The following is a 26891-nucleotide window of genomic DNA, read 5'->3' as shown; positions in this document are numbered from 1 at the left end:
ATCCCAAAAAGGCACACACACTGGATTTACTGTTCTTGGTGTTTCTAAGATAAAAATTAAACAGAGCATATTAACTTAAACAAACCTTATTCCAGACTATATCATCCATACAAAGATAGACAGAAGGGCACAAGATCCAGAAATCAAGGTAAAAAAAGAAACCCCTTTTCAGATCATCCTTAACAATGGCTAGCTTGTCTTTCCCTTCAGCTCTGACCTGAGTCTCACCTACAACGATGCACCTGAAGAACACAAAATGCAAAGACACCTCCACAGACATCACCTTTGGACTCCATTTTCCTGTTCAGATGCTACAAAAAAAAAACCCCACCAAAACCCAAAAGTTTGCTGTGCACCCCCCCTTCCAAAGTCCTTGTTTTGCCTGGAAGCAGCACACCCCAGGTGCAGGGCCGCCTGCAGCTGCTTTTGGCATCCGTCTCCCATCCCCAGCTGGGGTGATGCCAGGGGAATGCTCTGCCTGGGCAGCCTCAGGGGAAGGAGTCTCCTGTCGGTCCATATGGAGAGGTGTGCAAGAAGCCATGGTTGTTTCTGAGGCAGGATGCTGCTCCCTGCCAGAGCAAATCACGCAGGTCTCACAGGGAAAGCTCTCTGAGGAGATGAAGTTTGGGCTCTCACACACCCCCAGACCCGGTTTCTGCACTGCTGCACCAGGATGGACAGAACTGCTGCTACACGTGGGACACAGGCTGCTGCCCAGAGCAGCCAGGACAAGGCCACTGCCACCTCCCCGAGTGCTGCCAAGCCCCTCTCAGCCAAACTCAGGCTGCAGGCACGGCCGACACTGCAGATCAGAATGGGGCAAATCCCCACATTCCAGAACAAGGCACATTCCCCAGAGGGATGTGTGGCTTTAGCATTGCAGAGAACACGCAGTGTTTTGGGGTTGGGAGGGCACTTGCCTTTGGAGCAGGGGTGCTCCCAGTCACACGAAAGTGGGTTTCAGATCCTCTTTGAAATTCACCACAGGCTGGGGCCCGCCGTGGTGCTCTGTCTGGTGATCCTCACAGTCACTGGGCTCTGTGTCCGTGTCCGTGCTGCTGCTGTCCAGGGAGCCACGAGGGCTCTGGAAGCAAACCTCGCAGCAGGGTCGGTGGCAGCCATGAAACACGTCCTCAGAGCTGCTGCTGCTGCTGCTGGAGTCAGAGTCTGGGTAATAGTACAGCGAGCGCAGGGAGGGCTCCGCGGGGCCCCTGGGCGTGCCCTGCCGCCGCCGCCGCTCCTGCGGGATGCTCGGTGAGGCACGCTGGCACCCCTGAGGCACCCTGGGCCATCCCTGCCACCCCTCTGGCTGGAGGCTGGCCCCCCTCGGGATGGCTGCAGGGGATGGTGCTGGGCCGTGAAGCAGCTCTCTGCCAGCCGTGTCCCCTCCCTTTCCCAGGGAGTTTTGTGCTGACTCCCCACGGCCCCAGCTGCCCACCTCCTTCAGCCTGCAGCTGGCACGAGGGGATACGTGTCCAGGGAAGCGTGTGGAGGCAGGGGGCAGTGGGATCCTCCGTTGAAGCCTTGCCAGGTAGGGGCTGAGGGCTGTGTGGATGCCTGGGTAGCCCTCCTGGCCCGCCCGTGTTTCTCCCTGCTCGCCTGAGGTGCCCCGGTTGCCGAGTGGGGATCCTGCAGATAAGGCTGGGCTGTGGTTTTTGCCATCCAGGCTTAACTCTTGCAAGATTTCCCACAGCTTCTCACTGTTTACATAGCTGATTTTAGGGGACGACTCCCAGGCTACACCAGCTGAATTGTCCTGGCCTGGCAGCTGCACCGGAGGCTGCTCCTGCACTGCAGGTGTCCCACACTCCTGGAGATCTTTCAGGCCACGTTCAATGCTATCCCCTCCATTAAAAAGCAGCACCTGAGTACAAACAGGCTCCTGGGTTGCATCTTTCTGGAGGGCCTGAGCATTGCTGCCAGGAGGTGACGTACCCAGCAAGCAGGGGGGCTGCCACCCATCCCTCCCTGGATCCGGGGGGCAGCAGTCCCCTGGTGCATCCCCAGGCTGCCCTGAGCTCCAGGTGCAGGCGGCTGCTGGCAGCACACGGGGGTCACAGCCGCTCTCCGCAGACATCAGCCTCATCAGCTTCTCCTTGGCGCTGCTCACTTGCTCCTGCAGGCTTTCGATCACGGCGTTTTTCTGTGTCAAACAAATAAGCCTGTCAAGTGTGGGGCGGGCAGGGAGGAGGAAAACGCTGCCAGTTTGGAAGCAGGCACTGCCAGAAAACAAATCACCCCTCTCTGCATGGCAAGAGCCACACCAGCAGCATGTGTGATGTCAGCCTCCCCTGCAGCCCCCCAGACGTGTGTGTGGGAAGGGGCTCACTGGGCAGGCAGCTCTTCAGGCTGGAGTGCTCCTGCCCATGCAGTGCAGGTGACAGAGCAGGAGTCTGGGGGCTTTTCTGAGACAGAGCATCTCCCCTCTAAATTAACCATGTTTGACAAGGCTGCGGGAACCAGGCTCTCTTGTGCTCCTCCCTACAGAATTTTTTTAAGCCCTCCAAATTATGCCAAAATTGTGGTGCTTTGGAGCGTAACAAAACAAAGCAGCTCTTCCCCTCAGAAAGGAAGAGGGTGGTGAGGGATCACCAGTGTGGACAGGGGTGTAAAAAAGAGCTTCCCACCCTGCAAAGCCTTCAGCCCACAAAAGGGAAGGGGGGAAGCTGGAGGAGGGGGGGCTGGCAGAGCCCCATACCTCAGTGAGCAGCCGCTTCATAGAGTTTTTCTCCCCTATGAGCTGGTAGAGCTGCTCCTCGCTGTACACTGAGCGGCAGCTCCTGCTCGGGCTGGTGAAATATTTTGCCATGTGGCTCATGGTTTGGCTTTCCTCTTCAAAGGCTTTCCACTGCTTGAGCTGGGGAGTAGAAGAGGGTGTTATCCACAGAGCCCCGGCCGACACAGCGGGAGGCAGGCGCAGCTCAAGCGCGAAGGAGACAAAGGGATGGAGAGGGGGAGACAAAGGCAGGGTGGAGCAGACACAGCCAGCCAGAGATGGCTGGGCGAGGGGCTGCAGTGTCACTTGGAGCCTCCCACCCATCTGAGCCCTACCCTGTTCCTGGCTCCAGCTTTTAATGCAGGAGAGGGTCAGTGCCTGGCTGCACCGAGACTGCTGAGCACACTGTAAAAGCTCCCTCCCTCCTCTCCCCACTCCCTGACTCCATGACAGACAAAGACAGTGTCATGCCTGCCCCCTTATCCCTGAATCACTGGTGACAAGCTGAAAACCAGCAATGTTTAGTATCTATTTTCTCATCTAGTGTCTGCCTGGAAGCCTTGTGCAGCCCAGCTCCAGCTGTTTATTGATCTCAGATGAGCTATAGAAAAGCAAACCCATTAGGAAAAACAAGGTAATGAATTAAAAGATCCAAGTTAAATAAAATGTTCAATGGCCCCAGGCTCCCAAAGAAAAATGGTACAGGCAGAGTGAAAGTACAGCTCATCAGCTTCTCTACCCTCAGTCCAAGGGACCTGGTGTTCCAGCAGGCCTGCAGCTCACCAGAGGGGGTTTGGATCCTTGCTCCCAAAGGCTGCTCTGCCCCAAGAGGCAGGAGGGGACCTCTGGAAATCATCCCAAGTGCCCTGCTCAAGCAATGTCAGAGGGAGCAGCCTGCTCATGACTGTGTCCAACTGGGCCTTGAGTATCTCCAAGGATGAAGACTCCACAGCCTCTCTGGGCATTCTGCTCCAGTGCTTTACAACTTTCACAGAAAAAAATCCAGCCTTTTCCTCATGTTTAAATAGAATTTCCTGTGTTTCAGTTTGTGCCCATTGTCCCCTGTCCTGTCAGTGGATACCAGTGAGAAGAGCCTTTCTCTCCCTTCCCTATTCCACCCCCATGGATATTTATATACATTGCTGAGATCCCCTGAGCCCTCCCTTGCACAGATGTGCCTTCCTCAGCTTCACCTCTTCCTCCCTTTCTCACCTCATGTCCTTGAGCCCAAACATCCCTCCAAACATTCAACTAAGTAAATAACTGTTTCCCTTCCCTGTAACAATGGGAGCATTATTCCCACTAACGTGGCGGCCAGGCACACCAGGCTGCTCCTGGAGGACACAGGAAGCAGAAGTGCCTCAACTCACCACAAAAGGCTTCCTTTAAACACCTCCTCCTCCTCCTGGCTTGTGGAAAAGCCCAGCTTCCTTCTCCAAAAGTGCAGAGGAGGATAGCCTCCCCTGGGGAAGTCTCTGAGAGTGGCTGGGCCATCTGGATGGTCTGTGCCCGGCTCCATCGCTGCCAGGAGCAGGAGCTCCTGGTGCAAGTGGGCATGTGAGGTATGAGGGAAGGACAAGTGCACAAAGGACACATCCCACCACCTGCATGGAGCGGGAGGAGGAGGCCAGTGGCTGCCTCGCCTCATGTGTGCTGTCTGCGTGGCTGTCACCTGGGGCACGTTCCTGCAGGAGGGTTTCTGAGCAGCAGTGCTCAGCAGTGCCCAGGACGTAAAGGGGACAAGGAACAAGAAAGCTGGAGCTAGACATTTTAGAAGAGCACAGTGATAGGACAAAGGAGAATGCCTTTAAACTGAAAAGAGAGTAGTTTAGATTAGATACAAGAAAGAAATTCTTCACTATGATAGTGATGAGACCCTTGATCAGGCTTGCCCAGGGAAGTTGTGGATAGCCCAATCCCTGGAAACATTTAAGGTCAGGCTGAATGGCACTATGAGCAGCCTGGTCTGGTGGAAGCTTCTCTGCCCACGCCAGGGGTGTTGGAACCAGATGATCTTTAGGTCTCTTCCAATACAAACAATTCTGTGATTCTTTGAGACTCAGGGAACTTGCTTGGGGAAGCAGAACCACCAGGGTGGGGTGGGGCTTGGAGAACGAGCTGTACAGGTGAGTCCAAACATTTGGGGAAAAAAAGCAGGGAAGTGAATGCATTGACGCCCACGGCTGTTGTTGCTAAACTCCTCAAACTCCTATTTCCAGCCAAGTGACAGGACAGAGGTGGCAGCATACCTGTGGGACAAAGATGAAGCAGTTGATGGTGGTTGTACACACAAAGATGCCTCCAGAGGTAAAACCAAACAGCAGATTGTGCCAAGCACGGAAGAAACGGTGAACTAAGCAGATGGTACCAGCAGCCAGGAAAACCAGGTTGACCCCGACGATGAGTGTCAAGGACTGGTTCACTGGAGAGGAGCTGACGTTGTCGGTCAGACCGGCCAAGTAGGTCCCATACAGCAGGAGGATACTCTGGAAACAGAAAAAAGAGGTTTCCAGAGTGTGGAAAATTACAGGCTGATGGTGTCAAGCCCCGTGTCGCACCAAGCCCGGTGAGCTCAGATCGCGCTCAGCGCAATCCTAATTAATGCTCTTTGATCTGTAATGCAGACCTGCAGCGTGCGGCGGTGACGCTGCGGCAAACGCCCGGCACGCTGCTGCAGGCAGGAGGGGCTGGGGACACAGGGCAGCAGTGAGGGCACTGTGGGCAGGGGGGGGGTCCCAACCAAAGGGTGTGAAGAGCCAAGAGTCACAGGTCAGCAGGTGCTGCCACAGAGCAGGGCATGGCTGGGAGAAATTGTGAAAACCACCCCTTGGGCAGCCTGGAGCAGGAGAAGCAAAGGCAGACAGAGAGGAAGCAGGGGTCCCTGCAGGGATGCAGCAGTGGGTGCCATCAAGGACCAATAGCAGACCTCTGAAGGAGCAGCAAAGATATCCAGAAGGAATTCAAAAAAGAAGGCAAAGAGATATGGAGGTTTAGACTGGAGGGAAGAGGATGTACTTGGTGCCTCTTTAAATAGCAATAATCCAGGAAACTACCAGGTGCAATTCTTTTCCCTTCCCTTGGCTGTTTCCTGACTCCAGCAGCAGGGAAGGGCACTACAGAAGTGCCTCTACAGAGGCTCTCCCTCCCCCCGAGTAGAGCAGCTGTTTCAGAGAAGGCTGTCTCACCACCCTCCTCCTCAAGGGTCTCATGCATGCATTTTGCCAGTGTGCTCAGGATAAAACTACCCAGCAGGATAAGCATCTCCTTCCCTAGGTGACATTAGCAGGAAACACCAAGTATTTTTTGCCTGCCTCCATAGAACTGAGCATGGTTTGCCTTCAGGATCATTTGGAAATACCATCTAACAAAGTCCCAGCTCCTGCAAGGACCTGGAATACAGGGAATGTGACATATATTATTCCTGTGCTACCCAGGAAGTGTCAGCCTTTTACTAAGAGTCATTGTTATTTGGGCATCAAGAAGTGCTTTGTGACACGAGATGCAGATGGTTTTTAGACCCTTGTGAACCCCTCTGTGCTCTGCCTGGTTGGTGACTGTGATGGCCACTGCCAGGCCTAAGGCCTGGAGGGACACAAGCAAGGGACATTCATGTCCAGATCTCTGGTGAGACTCCCAACTTCAAAGCAGCAGAAGTCTCAGGGTGGGGTTGTAGGAGTGAAACCTGCACTGCTGGGAACTGGGCCGGTGCCTGACCCTGCTTTGTGGAATCTGCACTGGATCATAACTGTGTCCACCATGGGGCACCTCCAAACAGCCCAAAGGCAAGGCAACCCCTAATCCCTGAGCAGGAAAAAACCAGCACCAAAGTCCCATTTAAATTCATACAGTCTATCTGGGACACAGACAACAGCACTGCGTCTCCTAAACTAGGACTCTCAGTGGTTTGTTTGTTTGTTTGTTTTAAACTTGAGCAGAGGACTTTGCTTCCAATTCCAGGCATGTCCTTGGCAAGTCATTTCTGTTCATTGCTCTGTGCCAGTAAAACCAGGATAATACACTGAGTGTCTTCCCAAAGGGCTGAGCACATTAATGCTGTGGATGCTAAGAAGTGCAATGTATGCAGAGATAAAGTCTACACCCACATTAGTGTAAATCCAGGCTAACTCCAGAGAAATCACCAAGGAAATACTCCATGACCCCCAGTAAGCAGGAAGGAACAGGGCCAGATTCAACACAACATTACAAAGATTACCTGGAACTGATTATAGGGATGCTTTATTTCCAAAAGGATTTTGTAAGGGCTGTAGGCAGAGGCATTACCTCTCTAAACCCTAACACAAACTGCAGACAAAATCAGAGGTGGAGACACAGCACTGAAAGCCCAGGTAATGCCTACATTCCCTAACAGCAGAGGACTTTTAAGGACTTTGAAATTAAGTGTAGAAGGACTTGGCTGTGTTGTGAGGTCCCTTTCTGCTCTTTTTCCTATGATTCTGGGTAGATGGTCAGTGAGTATTACATTACAGTGAATCACAAAGAAAGTGCCTGTGCTGCAAGCAGAGATTAAGCCATTCCCAAAAAAAGGCTGTGATCTCACAAGCTTCATCAACATCAGCTTTCTGAAATGTGTCCAGCCTCTGCCATACCAGAGACACATGAGACCACAGATAATTACAGTGATAATTATACAACATAGTTACATCAGTATAACTAACACTGCTGGAAGAAGACTGGCCATGTGCAGAGATTCACCAGTGAAAGTGCACCTCAGAAGTATAATTAACCCGATAAGCATCCTGCAGAGGTGGGGACCAAGCACTTGTCATCAGCACCTCCTTGGTTTGAAGTCACAGGACACAGGGACTGAGCCACCTCGGCAGTGGCCATTCACTGGAGTCTTTAGGGAAGGAGTGTTGACATAAAGACCAGGAAGATGTTGAGTTTCAAGAAGTGAGATGAAGCTCAGAGGGGTGCCGGGAGAGATCCTGAGAGACTGTAAGTGCACAGTGTACATAGAGGAGATGGTGAAGCAAGGAGAACGCAGCTAGCAGGGCTTTCACCCTTCCCAAGATGGGAAGGGCTGGAAATAGGAAGGCTTATGAGATGAACAGGAGCAGCCGGGATCTGCAATGGGCACGTAGCTTGGGAGGGCAGCGAAATGACAAATGCTGCGGGACAGTTTAGGCTGAAAGACAGGGAGGAGGTGAGATACAATGCAAGAAGCACTCAAGAGGCTACATACCTTAAAGCCTAAAATGAGAACGAGCCAAAGGTCGGAATAGAGCGATGCACAGGACTGCACCCGGCTCACGGAGCACGTCATGCCTTTCTCTGTGGCCTACAAGGCAAGGCAGAGGCACAAGTGAAGGCTGGCACAGACCAATGGGAAGAAGCTGGTCTCCTATGTACATTTCTGAAAGGAGAGGCCAAAGCTGGTGCTACCAGGGGCAGAGTCTTAAAGCAAGATGATTTTGGCCTTCTGCTGCCTACAGGGCTGGTTAAACATTTGTCTAAAGCAGATGCCTTGGAGCCCTCCTGTGCCATGCAGGTGATCTGCACAGACCTGGAAATTTTGCAGTGGACTCTCACCTCTGTAATAGACCAGACATAAACCAAATCCAGAGTGACCAGAAGGTTTTCTGCTTTGTTTTTCTTTCTGTTGTTTCTCAAAGACCACCTCCAAATGCCGGGCCACCCACTAACTCTGTTCACAGAGCTCAGGTACGACACAGCAAAACCCCACCCTGCCCTCCCCATCCTTTTACCCGCAGGGAGACGCTGAGGCTTCGGAAGCACTGGACTGGGTCAGAGAACACCCAGGTCAAGAGCAAGACAGTGTCTGCCAGCACCAGCGCTGCCACCATGGCCAGCAGCTGCAGGTCTTTGATAATCTGCAAACATGCAAGAAGTCAGAGTTACTATGGGGAAGGAATGGTCACCAATGACCTCCATCCCCCTTGGGTCCCTTTCTGTTGTTTCTTTCAAGTGGCACACCTATCCTACTACTTTGCCCAGAGAGGTGTCTAGCACCGACATTTGAGTTGGCCACAAGATCTCTGTCTTCAACTCCCAAATTCTTGGAGACCTAATCAGGCTTAAACTCTGCCTGATGGTGTGGATAGCAGGTAAGTGACAGAAAACAGTTCTTCCAAAACAAGACTATCATCCCTTATGACCATATCACCAGCAGAGACAAAAAGGGCAGACAAAAACACCTGGTACGAGCATCATTTCGCAAGTTTAACACAGATCCCAGTGTGAAACAGGAATCCTTGTGATACCCAGCTCCCCTGCAAAGCCTCTTGTCCCATCTTTCATCTGAGACCTACTTTTTTCACTGCTGGAAAGTGACCACTGAAAGCTGTAAATGCACTGTTTTGTGCACAAATTTTCCATTTCCCTCCCAGTTTCTGAATCCCCATCCTTAAGTGCTGCAGAGGAGCTCCCAGCACTCCCTTCTTGCCTCCAAGAGCAGAATGGATCCACCTGGGGATGGCCCTAGATCAGATGCTTTTAAGGACACCTGGTTTATTTTCATCCCACAAAACCAGCTGATCGTTTTTGTGGGATGAAAATAGACCTGAACACAAACATTGGTGCGTAGTGTAACAAAGGCATGTGGCCAATGTAAAATGAGAACATTGCTTGGTGATGGGGCTGGGACTCCACTAGGGAAGAGGCAGCCTGGCAGGGCACCCACTTGCCTGTGGAGTGGGAAAGCTCCTGTCTCGCTGTGCAGGAATAAATGAAGGGCCCATGCCCAGCCAGGTGTGAAACCAGACCTGTGATTGTGGCATCCATCCCTGTCATGTGCCAGTTCCATCTGCTATCCCACTCTGGTTTGGGACTTGCTGGTGTTTGCCCTCCATGGCAAGTCTGTCCTCCCCTTCCCGCCTCAGCGCCGGGTACTCACCACGCGCTTGTCGGGCACCCGCTGGGTGAACACCTTGTAGAGCCTCCAGCTCTTCCCCAGCACAGGCCCGAACACCAGCGAGGTCCCCACACACAGCAGGCACAGCCTCACCTGCAGGGGCACAGCAAGGGGCTAAAGGGGCTCAGGGACACCACACAGCCCTCCCAGCCTGGGCTGCAGCGAGGATGGCTGAAGGAGACAGCAGAAGACAGAAATCTTCTGACTTCTGGAGGTTGATACCAGATACTAGAAAGCTGTCTACAAGGTGAAATAAATTCAAAGGCAAACACTCCTCTGGAGGCATGCCTGCTGCCTACCTAGAGACTCTCACTGGAAGGGCAGGCAGGGAGAGACAAGCAGCTTGTGAGCAGCAGGGGCACAGAAAGTCCCAGCACCCATAAATCACTTGCTGACACCTCTGTTAATTATCCTCAGGCCAGTGGCTGAGCAGGATGCAGGGTGTGCTCCATCCCACTCTCCCACATGGGTGCATGCCCACTCCTCAGTCTGGCAGGGTGGCTGCCTCAGGCCAGCACATGGGGGCTCATCACACAGGCAAGTGTTTTGATGAAGATCTGCTCTGCAGCCAAAAAACTCACCCAGAGCACCTGTGCTGTGTCAGGCAGTGGTGGCTGTGTGGAGGGTCCCATCTCCCTTTGTGCTGCCCTTTGCCTGCTGCACTTGTACAAGCCCAGCAGCCTGCCTGCCTGCAGGACCTGTCCCCAGGGACCTTGGTGCAGATGTGGTTTGCAAAACAGCAAAGGCCCCATTCAGACAGAAAGTGTCTGGCTGCCTCACCACAGCCCAGCTGAGCAACGTGGTGGTGACTGGCTGTGGCTGGGACAGAGCATGTACAGGTGACAGCTGGCTGGGAGAGAGCACATACAAACAGGCCTGTACATGTGTCAAGGTGCCCATCCCAGCCAAGCCCCGGCTCACCTGAATTAGTTTTTCCATTGAGTCTCCAGATGGCAGGCTCTGCTCCTGAATCCCAAAGAGGTAAGCACTTGTGTAAGTCAAGCCACTGCCCAGCAGGGTCACAATGTTGAGATTGGGGCTGGACATCTTCACAATCCTCCAGGAAACAAAGCAGGGGATTTGGTGACAGTTACTGAGCACCATGACCTGGCAGCACTGGGGTGAGGTCCCCTTACAGGGATGATGACGGTCACAAGGAATGCTGACACACTGTCCACCCCCAGCCTGTGCTGTTCACCACTGCCCCAAAAGCTCAGCCATCACTCCATGGTCCCACCCTCTCCCTTTTCTTGCTGGAGTGCTTCACAATCCTTCAAGTATTCATTTAGCCTATGCCAACACTTCTGCTGCAGAGGGACAGAGGTGGAAAGCCACACCAACACAGCCCAGGGTGACAGTCCCCAGCAGTAAGCTCTAGGTGCAAGAGCTACGTGTGCCTCCAGAACAGGCCCTTCCCACTGCTCCTTCCTCTGAGGAGGTATCTCCACACTCAGCATAGGAAGCTGCCAGCAATGTTCAGGTTACAGTCTCCCCTCTGTAATTTCACCTCATCACTCATAATCCGGTAACTGTATTCAGGGAGGGGAGAATCAACCCACTGATCTCTTATGACCTGTCACCCTTCTCCAGCCAGCCTACTGAGTGAAAGCTGCACCTCCTGCCACCCTTCCCAACAGCTCTGGCCCTTCGACCTGCTGCCAAGTCATTACTTTTCTCTCTCCTTGAGCTCCTTCCTGCTGTCTTCCAGCCACAAAGCCTGGGGTTCTCCCTCCCTGCCTTCCTCACCATGTCTCAGCCCTTGGAGAAAGATATTCACCAGCTCATGCTGTCAGCTGCAGCTGAGAAAGGTCTCCTCTGCCTTGCCAGGTTCAGGAGGCAGACCAGTATTTATTTACCGCAGGGTAAATAAATAACACACATTCATTACAGCACGTTCTGAGAACATAAATTCAAGCGGCCACTGAACTCAACACCACTCGGTAAATGAAGTGCTTCAGACTGGGATGCAGTTGGGATGCAGGTCATGCAGCAGGCACAGGACTCTCAACACAAACCCTTATGGGCAGGACCCTCCCAACCGTGGCTGTCAGGAGCATTAAATTCCTTAAAGCCACCAGAGAAGTCCAACAACATCAGTGCAGGCTGCACTCAGATGTACCTCTGTGTGAAACAGTGGCACACGGAGAGCAAAGGCTTCGCCTGGTGAAGCCTGGGAGAGGGATATATCCCTGGAGGAGGAAGCAGCTGAAATACCAAGGGGCCAATGAGGCTGAGGAGAAGGTGGCAAAGAGGCAGCAGAGACATCCAGAATTGCTGAGGAAGGATCAGCACTGGCTGAGACAGGTTGAGCTATGAGGAAGTGCCAAGCCTTCTGCTGGATTTATGCTGCCTTCAGAGGAGCAGGACTTTTTATCTCCTCTGTGCAGATTGAACAGCACCAAAAAGAGTCTACACTTCACCACCAGCTTCTCTGAGTAATGGAGATCATGTTCTCCACCAATATGAGCAACCACCAAGAGCAAAAAGGGTTATCAATATCTTCAAAGTATGAGTGGCCCAACAGCAGGGAGGACATGGCTCACTGTGGGGAGTATGATGGCCTTGCTGTGGGGCTGTGCTGCTCAGAGCGATGCTCTCAAGCACATGGAGTAGAATAGAGCTCTCCTTTTACCCACTCCTGTTGATGGTTTTATTGAGTAGCACCTGAATGAGACCATGCAGCACTGTCTGTGCCAGGGGGCACCCATACAGTCATAGAACTTTCCATTAAGGTTGGAAAAGACCTCCAAGACCATCAAGTGCAGCCTTTGACCAAACACCACTGTGAGAACTAAACCACAGCACTAAGTGCCACATCCAGTCTTGAACACTTCCATATATGGTTATTCCACCACTTCCCTGGGCAGTCTGTTCCAATGCTTGACAACCTTTTTGGAGAAAAAATTATTGCTGGTGCCCAACCTGAACCTCCCCTGATGAATTTCCTGAGGCCATTTCCTTTCATCCTGTCTACAGCTCCCTGCCTTGGGAAGGAAAGGAGCAGTCCAAACAGGACTGTCTCCACCAGTGATCAAAACTCTGTGTGATGGAAGAAGCTGCACCATCCCTGGCACTGCCCTTTCTTGCCCTGTGCTGCTCCTTCAGGCTTACACCCTCCTGATCCTTAGCTGGTCATCAGCACACAGCTTGCTCCTGAAAGAGCCTGACTCTGCTACTCCAGCTCAGGGGAAACCTCCCAGGAGGAGAGGGATATCCTTACCTGTTTTTCCTGAAGCGAATAGTGAAGATGAAAAAGAAGAGTGCTAGCAGGACTCCTCCAGTCAGGAATGTCCACACAACTCCCAGGAGACCAGCAGAGAAGGATGGGGAGCTCTTCATACTGTGGTCAAATGATGTCTGCAGGAAGCAAAAGGGATAAGGAAGAAGAGGACATTGCTGGGGCTCTTAGCAAAGAAGGTCCCTACTCCAGCATGATCCACAGTTATCCTGCTCAGCCAGAACCCACAGCTCCCAGTAAGAAGACACTCTGGCACCTGACCAAGTCCTGCAGGTAGGGCCACTGAGATGTGTGTGGACAGAACATGTGCTCTGTCACTTGCTGAGTGTTCAGGAGGACACGGCAGTCCAAGAGCCCTCCTCTTAGGCCAACTAGCCAAATCCATAATGAAGCTCTACAAGTGATTCATAAATCCCAAGCAGGAACATGGACACTGGTTCCCCACTGTCCTCTAGAAGGAAATCTTTGGAGGAAGACCCCGTGGTGCCCCAGTTGCTATCATGCTTCTTTAGATGTCTCTTGGCTCCCCCTTACCCCTCCCTGCAGCAGACAACTGATCAGCTGGAGGACGTGTCTGGGAGCCAGCAGCAGAGCTGCCAGTCGGGGCAGGAGCACAGCACAAGGAGTGTGACAGCATTTTTCAGAGGCGGTGACACACTGAGCTGGAATCCACCCGTCTCCCTGCTGGATGGAAACGAACTTGGTCCCAGGCAGGCATTAGCTGAGAACTGGCTTTGGAGGGACACTCCCAAAGTGGGTATGATGCAGGCACCTCTCCCCTTACACACAAACCACCCTATGGGTTTAAATCTCCATTTAAAATAATCTCTGCTATCTCCTTATTAACATAAAACGGATAAAATGATCCCATGTGAAACAAGAAACCACTTCCGCTGCTGATCTAAAATGCTCCAGCATTTTCAACAGGGTGTGCATGTGTGGGTTACCAACTTCTTTTTCCTTAAAAAAAGCATCACTTCAATAAAAGTGCTGGCACATCCCCTTTAAGGGGGGAGGGAGGAGAATGGGGTTTGAGCTGGGATCACACACCTCCTCACTAACTTCTCTGGTGCTGAGTCCTCTCTCAGGTATTCCTGCATCCAATTTCTATTGCAGAAGACTACTTTTCATGACAGTTAACACTGCCCCAAACTCCCAATTTTTACTTCAAGGTCTGAGCTGTTTCTGCTTCCAACCTTGCTAGAAATAAATCTTCAGGCAGAAGAAAGGCATTTGTTCAGAGCCAATGCCTCATGTCCCTCTTCCCCAGCCAGGCTTCATCTCCTCTGGGCGAGCAAGAACAACGCACAGCTTGCAGAATTAAAGCCACCACATAATTCTTGACACAAAAACGTGTCACTGCCACACGAGCACAGCTGATCTGCAGGCTCCTGGCAGCTCACATGCTGGAGCCACGCTGGTCACAGGGCAACTGGGAAAGGCAAACCCCTGCCTGGGAGAGACATCCAGCTGAGAGCTGCTGCTGCTGCTGGGATACAGCTGCATGCACATCCCAGCCTCCCTTTGCAGCAGTGTGGAGGGATCCCTGGGGGGATCCTCATTTCCCTCCTCAAAACTGCTTCCACCCTCCTCTTCCCATTCCCTGGGGAGTCTTTTGCCTCTCTGGGAAATGTAGACCACACCAAATGGTGAAGATGGTCAGCCAGGTCAGTGCCCTGCTCACACCAGGACTCTCTGTGTGAAAAGCCCATCACTCAGCACAGATGAGGGCTGGAGCTGACAGGGCTGGTGCAAGGCTGTAAAGCCATTCTATTTCAGTGTCCTGCCTGCTCGAGCCCAAGGGTAACACCTGGCTTTTGCCACTGAGGTGAGCAGGGCAAACTCAGCATCCTGGGGCTTCTGCACTTCACCCCCAGATGCACCCACCAACAAAATCTTTTCACCTCTGTCTGCTGTCAAAAGTATTGCTGCACCCTATTCCCAGCAACCCATAGGGACCAGAAACACCCCTATGATCTCCATTTTTCTCTCCCACACACCCTCCCACCTGACTGCTGTTTCCCTGGATGTTGATGCTACTTGAAGTTGATGGAGCGCTTTGCTGGCTGCTGAGCGCAGTAAATCCTGGTCCTGGCAGGGGGAATATTAATTGTAAGCCGGCTGCCAGAGCCAGAGGAGCCAAGCAGCTTACAGTCTTTTAATTAAAGGCCCATGGCCGTGCAGGACGTGATGGAGAGCCGAGCGGGCCAAGCTCACTGCCCCATCCAGCAGCCCCACGTGGTGCCAGCTGCCACTGAGTGCATCCCAGTGTCATTTCTACCCCTGCCTTACTGGTGGAGGGGGGAAGGTGCTGTTTATTACAGAGGATGACTTTTAATTAAATCCTGCTCTACTCATATTTGAAAAGCACTTTGAAGTTATAGGGGACAGGAAAGGTCAAGGGGAGATGGGGCCATCACAGGCCAATCCTGAGCAGCTGGCTGACACATGGGAGGACTGCTTGACATGACTTGGCTGTCATGGACGCTTTCTCCCCTTTGGATAACTGCTGGGTGTCACCTAGACTGGTGTGTCTTGTCTTTCTATCAACCAGGCGACAGTGTGCTGCCTTCAGCTGGACTGGGATCGCTTGGCAGCTGCAATCCCCTCTTCATCTCTCCCCCAAATCTACTGCAGAGCAAATCTCCTGTCCCAGAGCACTCCCCTGCACCCGTACATCCCACTGCATCCATACATACCACTGTCACAGTGCAGAGCTCCTGCAGGGCCCGCTGCTGCTGCTCCTGGCTGCCAAAGCTGGAGCTGCCATCGCAGAGCTCAGAGCAGTTGAGTCCCGGCTCCATAGCACATCCTCAGCCGTCATCCAGCCACACCTTTGCCCTGCTGGGAGGATGAGCATTGGCTTTCTCCAGTGAGAAGACACCTTTGGCACACACCACATCCCCCCTGCCAGCAGGAGAGGGTCTGTGGACAGCCTGGGGCTGAGCTTACCCAAACTGATGTGATGCACGTCCGGAGCCAGGACAGGGAGTGCCCCCAGCCAGTGTCCTTTGGGTTCCTCTGCAGCAAGGAGAGTCAGCTCAGGACCAGGGCTCCCACGGAGCACGGTGGCACCCCCAGCACAGCCACACCACCCTGCAAAACAACACCTGTGGAGGGTCACAGTGGCCCCCAGCCCCTGTATCCCAGCTGGGAGCTGAAATGAGGTGCTGTGCTGGTCCAAGAAGGAGCATGGCACCCCGAACCCACTGCATCTTTCCTTTGCCAGTGCATTTCCCTGCACTGGAGCAATTTCAGGGTCATTTTGCAAGCACCCTCCTTGTGCTGGCAGTGACTCCTGGTTTCATGGAATATCCCTTTCTTCCAGCAGAGAACCAGCCAGTGAAGACAACAAACAGCAACAAGCGCTGCCATTGCTTACCAGGACCTACACCCAGGCCTGGGAGAGCAGAGGGGAAGGTGCTTAACGCTGTGTTTTGGCTGACTTGGCCCCAGATGCAGCCTGGCTACCTGCAGAGCTGGCTGTTTATTAAGGAGATGGAGAAGCCTGACACCTCCATGCCCGCCCTCCCTCCCTCCCGGTGCTCTGGCTGCCAGGTATTGTCCCTGCCTGCTCCTGCTCCCTTTGCACCACCTTTGCCTCTGTTCCCCCTTTCATTTCTCTTTTTGGTGTGGATTTTAATAGGCCTCATTACCATTTTAGACATGAGGTCATACTTATCCTCAAGCATCCTTACTCAATTACCATTGTCACCAGGTTTAATTAGCTTCCAGCACACGACCATAAGTGAGTCTCTCGTCGTTAGCAGCTGGGGAGGAGGCACAACAGCTCACTCCCTACTTGCTCCTAACAACAGGTGGGAGGAAAAAATTACTCCTATGAAGCTCCTCGGTGCTGCTCCCTGGCTGAGCATCCCCTGTACCTGGCCAACATTCCCTGTCACTGCTCCTGACACTTTGATGCCCTCTCCTTCCAAGCCCTTTCTTTGGAAAAACTCCTGTCATTATGTGAGCAAAGAAAGAGTAAATTAAAAAGAAGCATGGTCACCAGGACCTGGTCTGAAACTTGATGTTTGTCACGGAGCATAACTGGGATTCGAATGCCAGAAAAGCTACAGGTGTTGTTCTCAGCTCGAGTGTAGACTGATTTTTCAGCTTCAGAGTAGTTGCTTACAAGTCCCAGCCCAAGCACATGAAGCTAAGTGGGCTACTTGTCCAAAATTAGCAGGCCCAGCTCTGAAGCAATAACCCCAGCTCTCCTGCTGGCAGAAGCCTTCAGGTACTGCAGGTCCTGGCACCGTCCTGCCCCTGCCAGAACTTCCCCCAGCGTGAGATCAGCTCACTGTGTCCTACAAACACAGTATCACACATCAGCCAGACTGAAGGGTTTACACACACGGTGTGTAAAGATGTGTTTTTCAAGAGTGCTGAAGCCACCCAGCTCCATCAAGCCTCCTTCTCTCTAGCTTGTGGCAAACTGTGATGGTGTTTCCCCTCTGCAGCAGGCTCATCGTCTGGGAGTTTTCATGCCCTCCATAGCTCAGGCTGAGTGACTGGACAAGAGCCATGGGTGCAGGAGATATCCAGCTGCTGCACTGAATGCCAGGATTGCTACAATGCTGGAAGTGCAGTGGAGAGGAGGAGACAGGCTCCAGCTGAACAATTCAGAGACCAATGGAACAGTGTGGAGGGACTGGGTGGGGATGGGGGTAGGAGAGGGGGACAGAAGCTTTGATGCTGAGAAAACCTGAAGGTGAGCACTGCCCAGCCTCCAAGGGGCTCAGCTCCTCCCCATGCCCTGGTGGGTTTACAGACAAAAACCTCTATAACTCCTTGTAACCTTCTGCCACGTCAGAGGGGGAACACTCCTGGCAGGTGGACCCCTACCAAGGCTGGCATGAGGCCAGCAGGCACAGCCTTCCTGTGCCTCACAAACGGAGGTGTTACCGCAAGGAGCCCTCATCCACCCAGGAGGGCACCCCTTGGAGGAGGGCAGAAGCCCCTTGGGGTCTCCCCAGCCCCCACCTCTGCATTCTGCAAACGGCTCCCACACTAAGTTGATAACAAGCCAAGGCTAATTAGCGTTCATTAGTATGCAACAAAGCAAGCACCAGTGCAGTTGTCGCTGAAAGGCAACGGGCATTTCCAGCCCAGCTCCTGCCTCTTGTGAGAGCTGGCAGGAATGCTTCTCTGTAGCCTGGAGAGGATCCAAGGGGGATCAGCAATTTAGGGGGTCACTGACCTCAGGGTGAGGCTGGGCAATGTTTGTCAGGACAGACAACACCACAGGTAAAACACCACATCCTTAAAATGAAAGGGTCTGTTGAGAGCAGAGACTTATGGGGTTGGGCTTTTTGGGGGTGTTTTTAAGACTTAAAATGCCAACCAATTCTGACAGATCACTTCCAGAGCAGAATCACAGAATGGCTCGGGTTGGAAGGACCCCAGAGCTCTGCTTGCCTTGCTCTGCCCTTGGTCCCTGTGCCCTGCACCTGCTAGCTGTCTGGGACATGGTGCAGAGCGTTTGGCCACAGAGGAGCACTGGCTTGCACACAGACATGATCCAAAAAGACAAAAGTCAACAGGAAACAAGTGACCCGACCACATGAAAAATATTAGCACTGTCATCTTCTCAGATAAAAGGGAAGCACTGACTGCTAGAAACAGTATTTGGATAAAAGCAATTTGTGGTCACCTCAATGGTTGGATCTCCAGGCCTGGAAAACCTGTTTCCTTAGATCTGTCGAGACCGAGGAATACTTAGCATAAAATCACTTAGGTTGGAAAAGAGCTCTTAGATCATCAAGTCCAACAATTAACCCAGCACTGCCAACCCCTCCACTAAACCATGTCCTTAAGCACATGTTTGTTGAACACTTCAAGGGACAGACACAGAATCATAGAATCACTAAGGTTGGAAAACACCTCAAAAACCACTGAGTCCAGTATCTAACAACGCTTAGTAACTGTAGACCAACACATAAATAGCCCTCAAAATAGATGCAGTTGATATCATCTAAATGCACATCTTGACTCTCTCAAAGTTTCTTCCCTTTCAAAACATTTCTTTTGGAGAAAAAAACAGAGGGGAAAAAACCCTTTAAAGAAGATGAAAAATTGGTGCAGCACGTATAAACCCAGAGCAGGCAGAATGAACTTTTCACCCCAACAGGTTCATTTTGATGTAGTGTTGAAAGAGAGGCTTCTTCCCAAGGGTGACATCGCTGCTCGGTGAATCAAAAGGTGCAAAACCAAAGATGTCAAATCACAGACAACAGAACAATCACATTCAGAAATGTGCCAGTCTTCATGGGCTCTGCAACCCTGTCCGGTCACACCAGCCCTGACAGAGAAATGGTACATGCACACCTCTGCAGGGAGCACATCTGGAGAAACATCTGCTGAGAAGAACTTTTGGGAAGGCGGCGGTGTGGCTAGAGGCAGAGCAGAACAACAGGGGAGAAGGAGCAACGTGCAAAGGGCAGAGCCACCCCTGCTGCCTCAGGAGGGAGCAGGGAGCTCGGCTCACCCACGATGGGTCTGTGCTGCTGCTGCCAGTGCTGGTGGGACATGGAGCTCTGCTGGTGTGGAGCAGCCAGGACTGACAGGACACCGGGCTGCGCAGTGGGAAATCAGCCGGATAACTGTTCCGGCAGCGTGAACACCACGGGATGGGGTTTTGCAATTCAAAATCTGGTGCTCCCAAGACAGGCTCCTGCTTTTTCCTTCTGCTCTTCTTGTCCAACAAGATCGCTTCTAGTCTGGCCTGAGAAACCTGCAATATTGCCATCCCCAAGGTGATCAAAAAAAGTCACAAGCCCGACTTACTGCAACACCCCCCGCAACGAAGCTATTTAAAAACTGTGAGTTAAAACACACAGCATATATGAAGATTATTTTTAATTTATATTTAAAACTTTGGCACCTACACTTTCATGCTTTTCCCTGCAAACACAAAAGGAAAAAGAAAGAAAACCAAGAAACTCATCACATCACCCTAAAACCTGGGTTACAAAGGCTCAATCCCCAGGAACACTGGGGAGTTACAAAGCTGTCACCCTTCTTCTCAGGGTCTGCCCTGTGCTTGTGCTTCATTCTGCTCCTGTCCCTGGGATTTCCAGAGTCACTTCCAGGCCCTTCAGATATCTTCATACTCAAGACAGACAGCAAGCCCAGTGAGGATAACCACCAGGAGCTGCAGGACCCTCTGCACACAAAGAAGGGAGATGCAGGACAAGGTGCTTCTGACTCTGCGTGCATGGGGAGCTCGCTGTGTGACTGAAACCTGACATTTTGTGTTGACTGAAGCTAGGTGAGATTTTCAAGCCTCCTATCATTTTGGAAAGCATGTCCCAATATCATGAAGGCAATAACTTCTGAACCACCACACAGTCCTGCAAGGAGCTGACTCACACTTCTCCCACTAAGGAGCTGATAAGGCTTTTAACTCTCTAACCATAATTGCTATGCAATGACAGGCATGTGAGAAACAGAGACAGAATAGATTGGAGATGCTCAAAGGAAGGAAAATTAGGAGGGAATACCAAGAAGCACAGGGAGCATGCCACAGATAAGGCCAATAAGACCAGAGCTGATGGGGAGGTAAACCAAATCCTTGGAGGTGCCAAGGAGCAACTCAAAGATCTGAGCCCTCCCTTGTGTCCAGCTGCAGCAGCTGCTGAGCGGCACGTGGATGAAATGAGCAGAAACCTGCAGGTTTCTGCCTCCCCAGAGGGGCTGGGAGCCCAGGGGTGGGGACCCCCTGCCCCTCATGCTGAGCTCATCCCTGCTCAGCCAGGTGGCCGGGCACCTCCTCACACAGCGCCAGGCCACAGCAGAAACGCCGGCAGAGTCCTTCCAGCCGAGTCTTAGTGACAGCACGGTACCCCCAGGTGGACTCACCTTCCTGCAGCCAGGGAGGGAGGCAGTGGGATCTCTGCTGCCAGACAGCAGCCTCACCACCTGGGGCCCAGGAGGGCACAGAGATGGGCAGGGGGCATACCCCAAGCACCCCTCTGAGAAGGAAGGAAGGAGCAGTGCTGCTCCCATGCCCAAACCTCTGCCCACAGCAGCTGTGCTGCATGGACAGGAAGGACACACAGAGGCTTTTCACCACTTTGGGAAAAATCCTGGGTTTTCTTCACTCCATTTCATTTATTAGTGGGAGACCACGCCTGTAGGTGTTGTTCTGTCTCCATGGACAACCCCCCTGCTCATTCCCAAGCCCTGAGTCAGGAAGGTCTCCATCCCAAGCACTGGGCATGTGGCAGATGATCTGGAAGTGGGATAGCAGGGGTTACCTCTCCAGAAACACACAGCCAGTTTCATGTTGCACTGCACCTTCACCACAAAGAGGCAGAGGTGGCCAGGGCTGGCTACAGGGCCAAACTGTGTGGCCACCACACCCCATGCCCCCAGAAACACAGCTCCTGCCTGCCTGCCACACTGCCAGGCACAGCCAAAGAGAAGCAATGTTGGAGGAGTGCAAATATCCCCAAGCATCTGCTTCACAATTTGCCCTGGTAGTTGCTGCAGTCAAACCATGAGCCCCCCTGTCTGCCAGGCCGGTCAATCCTGAATCCCTGCCAGGGATCACACCCACATCCCTGCCCCAGAGAGGCTGGCACCCTGTCACAGGACAAGGAGGCTGCAGGACTCACTGTGGCTGTGTGACACTCACACTTTTCCACCAGGACGCTGATTCAAGGTGCTGTGACTGGTGCAGCCAGGTCTCAGGGCTCTGTGCCCATTCCTGGTGCCTCTGTTGCCTTTCTAGCTGCTCCCATGCATCCACCTGCCTCAGAAACCTGCCTTTTCCCAGGCCATTCCCATCAACTGCTGCTCCCTTCTCCTTTGGGCATGTGCCCCAATATGCTGCTCTGAGGCACAGCTCAGCCCCAAGCACTGCTGCTGCAGGCTCCAACATCCCTCCCTTCCTTCCACCAGCTCCTTCGGGGTGTCAGCACCAGCCTAACAAACAGGAACATGCTAAACAGCCTTACAGGGAGGTGTAGCCTGCGATTTTTTTCTCCTTAACTGTACCACCTTTAGAGAGCCAGCATGAATAAGAGGCAAAAAAGCCTGATGATTTAGAATTGTGATTTACAAGGGAGATCTACCTTGTGGTTGAGGTGTGTGTGACTTAATTAAAAGCAGAAGCTCACTCCCACTGAAGCTGTTTGCTGCCGAGCTATCAAATGCAGAGGAGGAAGAGACCTCAGAAGGAATATTTCCATTAAGTTATGTTTCACATTAAGCATATGCCTTCAAGAGCTCTCCCTTTCCAAAGCTGGCAGAAAGCTGCAGCTGCTCCTTCATGCAATCAGACACCATCCCCTCACAGCCCTAGCACACCTGTGTTTTCACAAACAGGGCTAGGATGGCCAGGCTGCAAAGCCACACAGCCCCAAGCATGGGGACAGCTTCTAGCCCTAACAAGGTCAGCAGGTTTTTTTCTCTATTTTACTTTTTTTTTCTTTTTAATCTGGCAGGATTTTGGAAATCAAGTGACACATTTAGTCCTTAAAGAGGCAGGAAAACAGAGCACTACAGCTCTTTCACCTTACCCCTGATGACCAAGCAGCAGGGAATATTTTCCCCTAGGAGACAGACTTGACTTAAGGCTCTGAAAGGCAGAGATGTCCACGGCTCCTCTGGCTCCCCTCCCGGGCACATAGGCTGCCAAACTGCACCCAGCGCTGCCCTGCTCAGGCTTCTGCTCTCCTTGCTGGGCAAAACAAGCCCCCCACCAAGGGCCAGGGCCACATCAAGGTTTCCACGAGGTCTGCCAGCCCGGCTCCCTGCAGACAGCAGTGAGGCTTGCTCAGGGGTGCAGAGGGGCAGCTCCGAGACTGGAGGCAGCACCAAACCCGGGTGGAAAGGGCTGCATGTAAACTGTGTCACCACAGGGTCGGCAGCGAGAGCAGCAGGTGGGTGAGGGGATGTGGCAGCTCTGCCAAGGCTGCATTGGAAATGCCAGCTGCAACTCAACACTGGCAGCTCCCGGTTACTGGGATCTGGTTCCCTTGGCCTCCTCCTGCCCCTCCGAGGATGCAGAGCACCTGTGGGGCAGCGGAAAATCCAGCCCTGGGTGCATGAGCCGCCCTTCCCCGAGAAATGACCAAGTCCCTGGAGTTGTGTCATGCCCAACTCTGGCAGCCAAGGAGAAGCAAACAAGCTGGGTCCTGAGTGTTTCCTGGGGGAGGTCTCACCCCTTAGCAGCACTGTGAATCCAGGGCACAGGGTCCCTTCTCCCCCTCTCCGCCCAGCAGGTTGCTGCACTGTGAAGTTGGTTGCAACTTTTCTCCCCCCTATTTTGAACTCCGAAAGGCACATGGCTCGCCCAGGTGATAGCAGTTTGGTTAGCACAAATTGACTTAGCACTGCAGATTCACATCTTTGCACCCTGCAAGGCAGCCCTTTCCCATCGCCAGGTGCTGGCAGGTTCCCGCTCCCACAGGCGCCTCCCGGGGGCTGCTTGGAATCTTTGGGACGGTGTTTTCTGGGGAGCTACAAAACCCCGGCCCCAGCCCGCGCCCTTTCGAGCTCAGGGATGCACTCCGGGCAGAGCCAAGCCAGCGAAGGGCGAACGAGGAGCTCTGCATCCCCAGAATCGCGCCCGAGCACGGTTCCGCGCAGGGCGGGAGCGCTCGGGGGCTGCCGGCCCATCCCCGGGCCCGCCGCGCTGGGCTCCGGCCGGCTGTGGGCAGCGGGGCACAAAGGGCAGCAAAACCACCAAAGCAGGAAAGCGACTCGGGAGGTAACCTGGGCGCCCCGACCCATCCATCCCGCTCACAGCCCCAGCCACGGCTGCCGGCCCCTCTCTCCCCACACCGCGCCGGCGGAGCCCCGACCCACCTGTGGGGACAGCGCCCGTACCCGGGGTGCCAACCTGTGGGTACCTCCGGGAACCTGCGGGAGCGGCGCGCCCGGCCCGGAGCAGCCCCTCAGCCGCGGCGGGCCGCGGGATGCGGAGCTCGGCCCCTCAGCGCCCCTCAGCGCCCGGCTCCGCCCGGCCCGGCCCGGCCCGACTCGGCGGGGGCGGGCGGCGGGAGGGGCCCGGGCGGCCGCGCTCCTCCCGCCGGGGCGGCGGCACCGGCCCCGCTGCCGTCTGACGCGGGACAAAACTTTTCGGCAGCGGGGAAAATGCCCGGGGGCCGGGGCTGTCCCGGCAGGGCTGGACCCCGTTTCACGCCGGCGGCTCCTCCAGCCGAGAGCGGCATCGAGCCCTGCCCAGAACGCCCCGGAGCCGGGAGAGCGGCCCCCGGCACAGCCCCGGCTGACCTGTTCCCGCCGCAGCCCGTTCGCTCCTCTCCGGGCCCTGTCCCGGGATGCGCCCGGCTGGGAACGGGCCGCCTCGCTCGCTCGGCTGCTCCCGGCGGCTGAGGCAGCACAAAGCCCCGCGCCTGTGGCAAAACCGGCCCGAGAAGGTGAGTAAAGGCGAGGGCGGCCAACCTCGTGCTCCGTGACCTGCTTGTGCCGCCCCATGGCTAGTGGCGGCCAGCGTGACTACTGCGATAGGTATGTGTGTGTGAGCAGCGCTCGGTGTCCTGCGGACAGACCCACCGCCACTGGCAGCATCCCCGCGCTCACCATTCCCTGTCTCGCCTCCCACGGTCCTGCAGCTCGCTCACATCAACTTTGTGCTCTCTCTTCTCAAGACACCCACTCCATTTTACTGGAATTTTTTCCCCGGCTCTGAAAGCCAAAAGCTTCACTCCAGCACCGTAGTTTCTCTCCCAGCCTGCAGCCAAGTGCCGGGTGCTGCTGAAAAGGGCTGTTTGCAGACAGCTGTAGGGCCGTGCAGGTTTTCTCTCTTTACACCGTTCTGTTTACCTCATTTACCCAGCTCTGCTAGGCCTTGGTGTGAGCAGTGCTCATTTTTCACTCCTACCCATTCCTAGACCTGCAGAGCCGTGGACAAGGGGCAGCTGTGGTCTCAGTGGGAGCGGAGAGGTTTGCACAGCACTGTCGGTCACGCTGTGCCCCACAGCACCCTCAGAAATAAACAATGACCTGTTACTCCCCAAGCCTGGTAAAAGCATCAAGTCTGCAGCCTCTGGCTCTGCTAGCAGCTCCCACTGCCCTTTACTGGATTTCACTGATGTCCCAGAGGAGAAGCTGCCACAGGACCTCTCCACTCCCTTTTCCCATCCTCCTCTGAGGCTAAACAGAGGCACAAACCTTGCCCAGGGAGTCTAACACCACCCTCCAGAAAGTGTTTTCCAGCCTGGGCAGTGATGGGTGATGAAGGCTCAGTGGGGCCAAGGGTCACATCCAGAGCAGGTGAAGGAGGCAGGAGCCACATAATGAAAAAGCCCCTTGGAAAGCCTTGGGCGACGAAGGTGCAGCAATTTGAAATATGGAGACCCATGGATTTATTCTGAATTTTGGCACTGAAAGCAGCCCTCCAGTTTGAAGAGGTGCAGATTATCTGCAGCTCACAGTGGCTATAATGAAGGTCCCCATGTTTCAGTATCTCTGGAAATCTGGTCTCTTTTAAAACATGCGGGCTCTTAGGCTGAATTTAACAATCTGCTCTCTGCCTCCATGAAACCAGGACCATGAGGAGAAACATCTCCCAGCAGGAAGTGAGGGGAGAGGAGTGAGACCCCGATTGTTCTCACAGGAGCAGGAGTGAAGTGACTTATTTCTGGTTCCTCCCAAAGCTAGCAGGGAGCACTCACTCCTGGTGCCCCACTGACTCATGCTTGTTACTAAACCCTTTGTAAACTGTGATAATGAGAAATGGCCGCTTTGTGCGGGCTTCAGTTTTGTTCTCAAAAAAAACCCCAAAAAACAAACAAACCAAAAAAAAAACCACCAAAAAAAAACCTCTGGGGGTATGGACAGTTCCTTGGCAACTACTACAGACACATGGATGTGCATCACCTCTTATTCCTCACCCAGCAGAAGTGGGACCACAGCCTCATCCCAGCTGGCTTTGCAGCCCTACAAGAGCTGAGACATCCTTCTGGGTGTCACTTGGCATTGTCAGAGAACATGCAGTTGCAGCCAGGATGTTGGGGAGTCCAGGAAAAATGCCTGGGTGTTTTGTCTGGAGGCAGGAAAGTGCTGCTGCACTGCAGGTGTGCACCAAAGAAGGATTTGTGCTGCTGAGCAGGAAGGAATGAAGGTCTGGAAAGGCACAAATGAGAGCAGATAGCCCATAGTTAAGGTGAGTTGTGTTACAAACTCTGCAGGGACGAGGGTCCTGCTGTGCTTAAAGCACAGTGAGTGACCCCGTGTTGGGAACACATCACCCCGTGCCAGAGAATAGCTGGAGCCCAGCAGCAGCATGGCTCAGCCCAAGGCTGGGTCCTAGGAGGGGAAAGCAAAAGCTGAACTCATTTGAAACTGCCAGGGGAGGCAGGATGTAATTTTCTCCATCTGTCTTCCATGTCTTTTCTCAGCCCTTGCTCTTTTTAAACATCCTGTTGAGGAGTTGAATTCAGAGCTCCCTGGAGGGATTCAGTATCCATCACAACATTGCCTGGTAAGAAGGATAAACCACCTGCTCATGCCCCTTCACTGCTGCTCTGGCTCTTCATCCTTAGCACCTTGTTCATCCTGCATGGAGCTACTTACACATTACAGCTGCTGGATCCCTTGTGGGAGCTGGGATCACCTAGGACCCAGCACCTCATTTTGGAGGTCTGGCCCACATCATTTGCTCCAAGATGTATACAACAGTTGGATCCTTGTTTCAGGTTTACTGTTGAAAAAAGGGGGCTTGGAGCTGATTTTTGTGGACTGAGACCCGCTCCCTGCTTGTCAGTCATTAGCAATAACACTTCTCTTCTGGGGTCTGGCTCAGGGTTTTAGCCCATTTGACACTTATGCTTTGTCCATCCTCAAGGATTCACACCCAACCAGGGTGTCACAGAGAACCATAAAAAATACCCTCTACGTTAACTGCAGCTTTTGGTCATCTGCTAAACTCTTCTTAAGCAACTCACGTTGCAGTCAAATTTCACTACATTTGCCTGAGTTTTCTTTAGGATGAATTGCATTTGTTTTTTGCTTCATCTTGGGGAAAATGAATGCCTTGGAAAAGCCAAATTCATGTATGACTACCTATGATT

At 53.3% G+C, this 26891-nt stretch overlaps 1 protein-coding gene across 4 annotated transcripts; it reads right to left on the bottom strand.

The window, feature by feature from the left end:
* Positions 1-23756, bottom strand: GPR156 (G protein-coupled receptor 156). Of its 4 annotated transcripts, none has more exons than XM_058045723.1 (11): positions 23665-23756; positions 15799-15956; positions 15546-15690; positions 12829-12965; positions 10530-10665; positions 9591-9701; positions 8443-8568; positions 7920-8015; positions 4966-5202; positions 2699-2857; positions 1-2143 (listed from the first exon to the last, which is right to left on the bottom strand). In XM_058045723.1, the coding sequence occupies exons 3-11, from the start codon at positions 15648-15650 to the stop codon at positions 944-946; spliced, it is 2307 nt and encodes a 768-aa protein (XP_057901706.1). In that variant the 5' UTR covers positions 15651-15690; positions 15799-15956; positions 23665-23756; the 3' UTR covers positions 1-943. The 4 variants fall into 4 exon arrangements, with proteins under 4 accessions (XP_057901706.1, XP_057901705.1, XP_057901707.1 ...); XM_058045722.1 differs by having other exon boundaries at positions 15799-15942; XM_058045724.1 differs by having other exon boundaries at positions 15546-15687; positions 15799-15942.
* Between the last annotated feature and the right edge of the window lie 3135 nt (positions 23757-26891).

This window comes from Melospiza georgiana, chromosome 2 (assembly GCF_028018845.1).
Source record: "Melospiza georgiana isolate bMelGeo1 chromosome 2, bMelGeo1.pri, whole genome shotgun sequence".
NCBI classification, from domain to species: domain Eukaryota; kingdom Metazoa; phylum Chordata; class Aves; order Passeriformes; family Passerellidae; genus Melospiza; species Melospiza georgiana.
This window is presented reverse-complemented; position numbering and strand designations above follow the sequence as displayed.

Excerpts from the sequence above, each read along its gene's own strand:
- GPR156 (XM_058045723.1), bottom strand. The coding sequence starts at position 15,650 with ATGGAGCCGGGACTCAACTGCTCTGAGCTCTGCGATGGCAGCTCCAGC. Across the intron at positions 9,702-10,529 it reads CAATGGAAAAACTAATTCAG|GTGAGGCTGTGCCTGCTGTG; the intron begins GTGAGCCGGGGC and ends GTGCCCCTGCAG. Across the intron at positions 8,569-9,590 it reads GGGTGCCCGACAAGCGCGTG|ATTATCAAAGACCTGCAGCT; the intron begins GTGAGTACCCGG and ends GCATGTTTGCAG.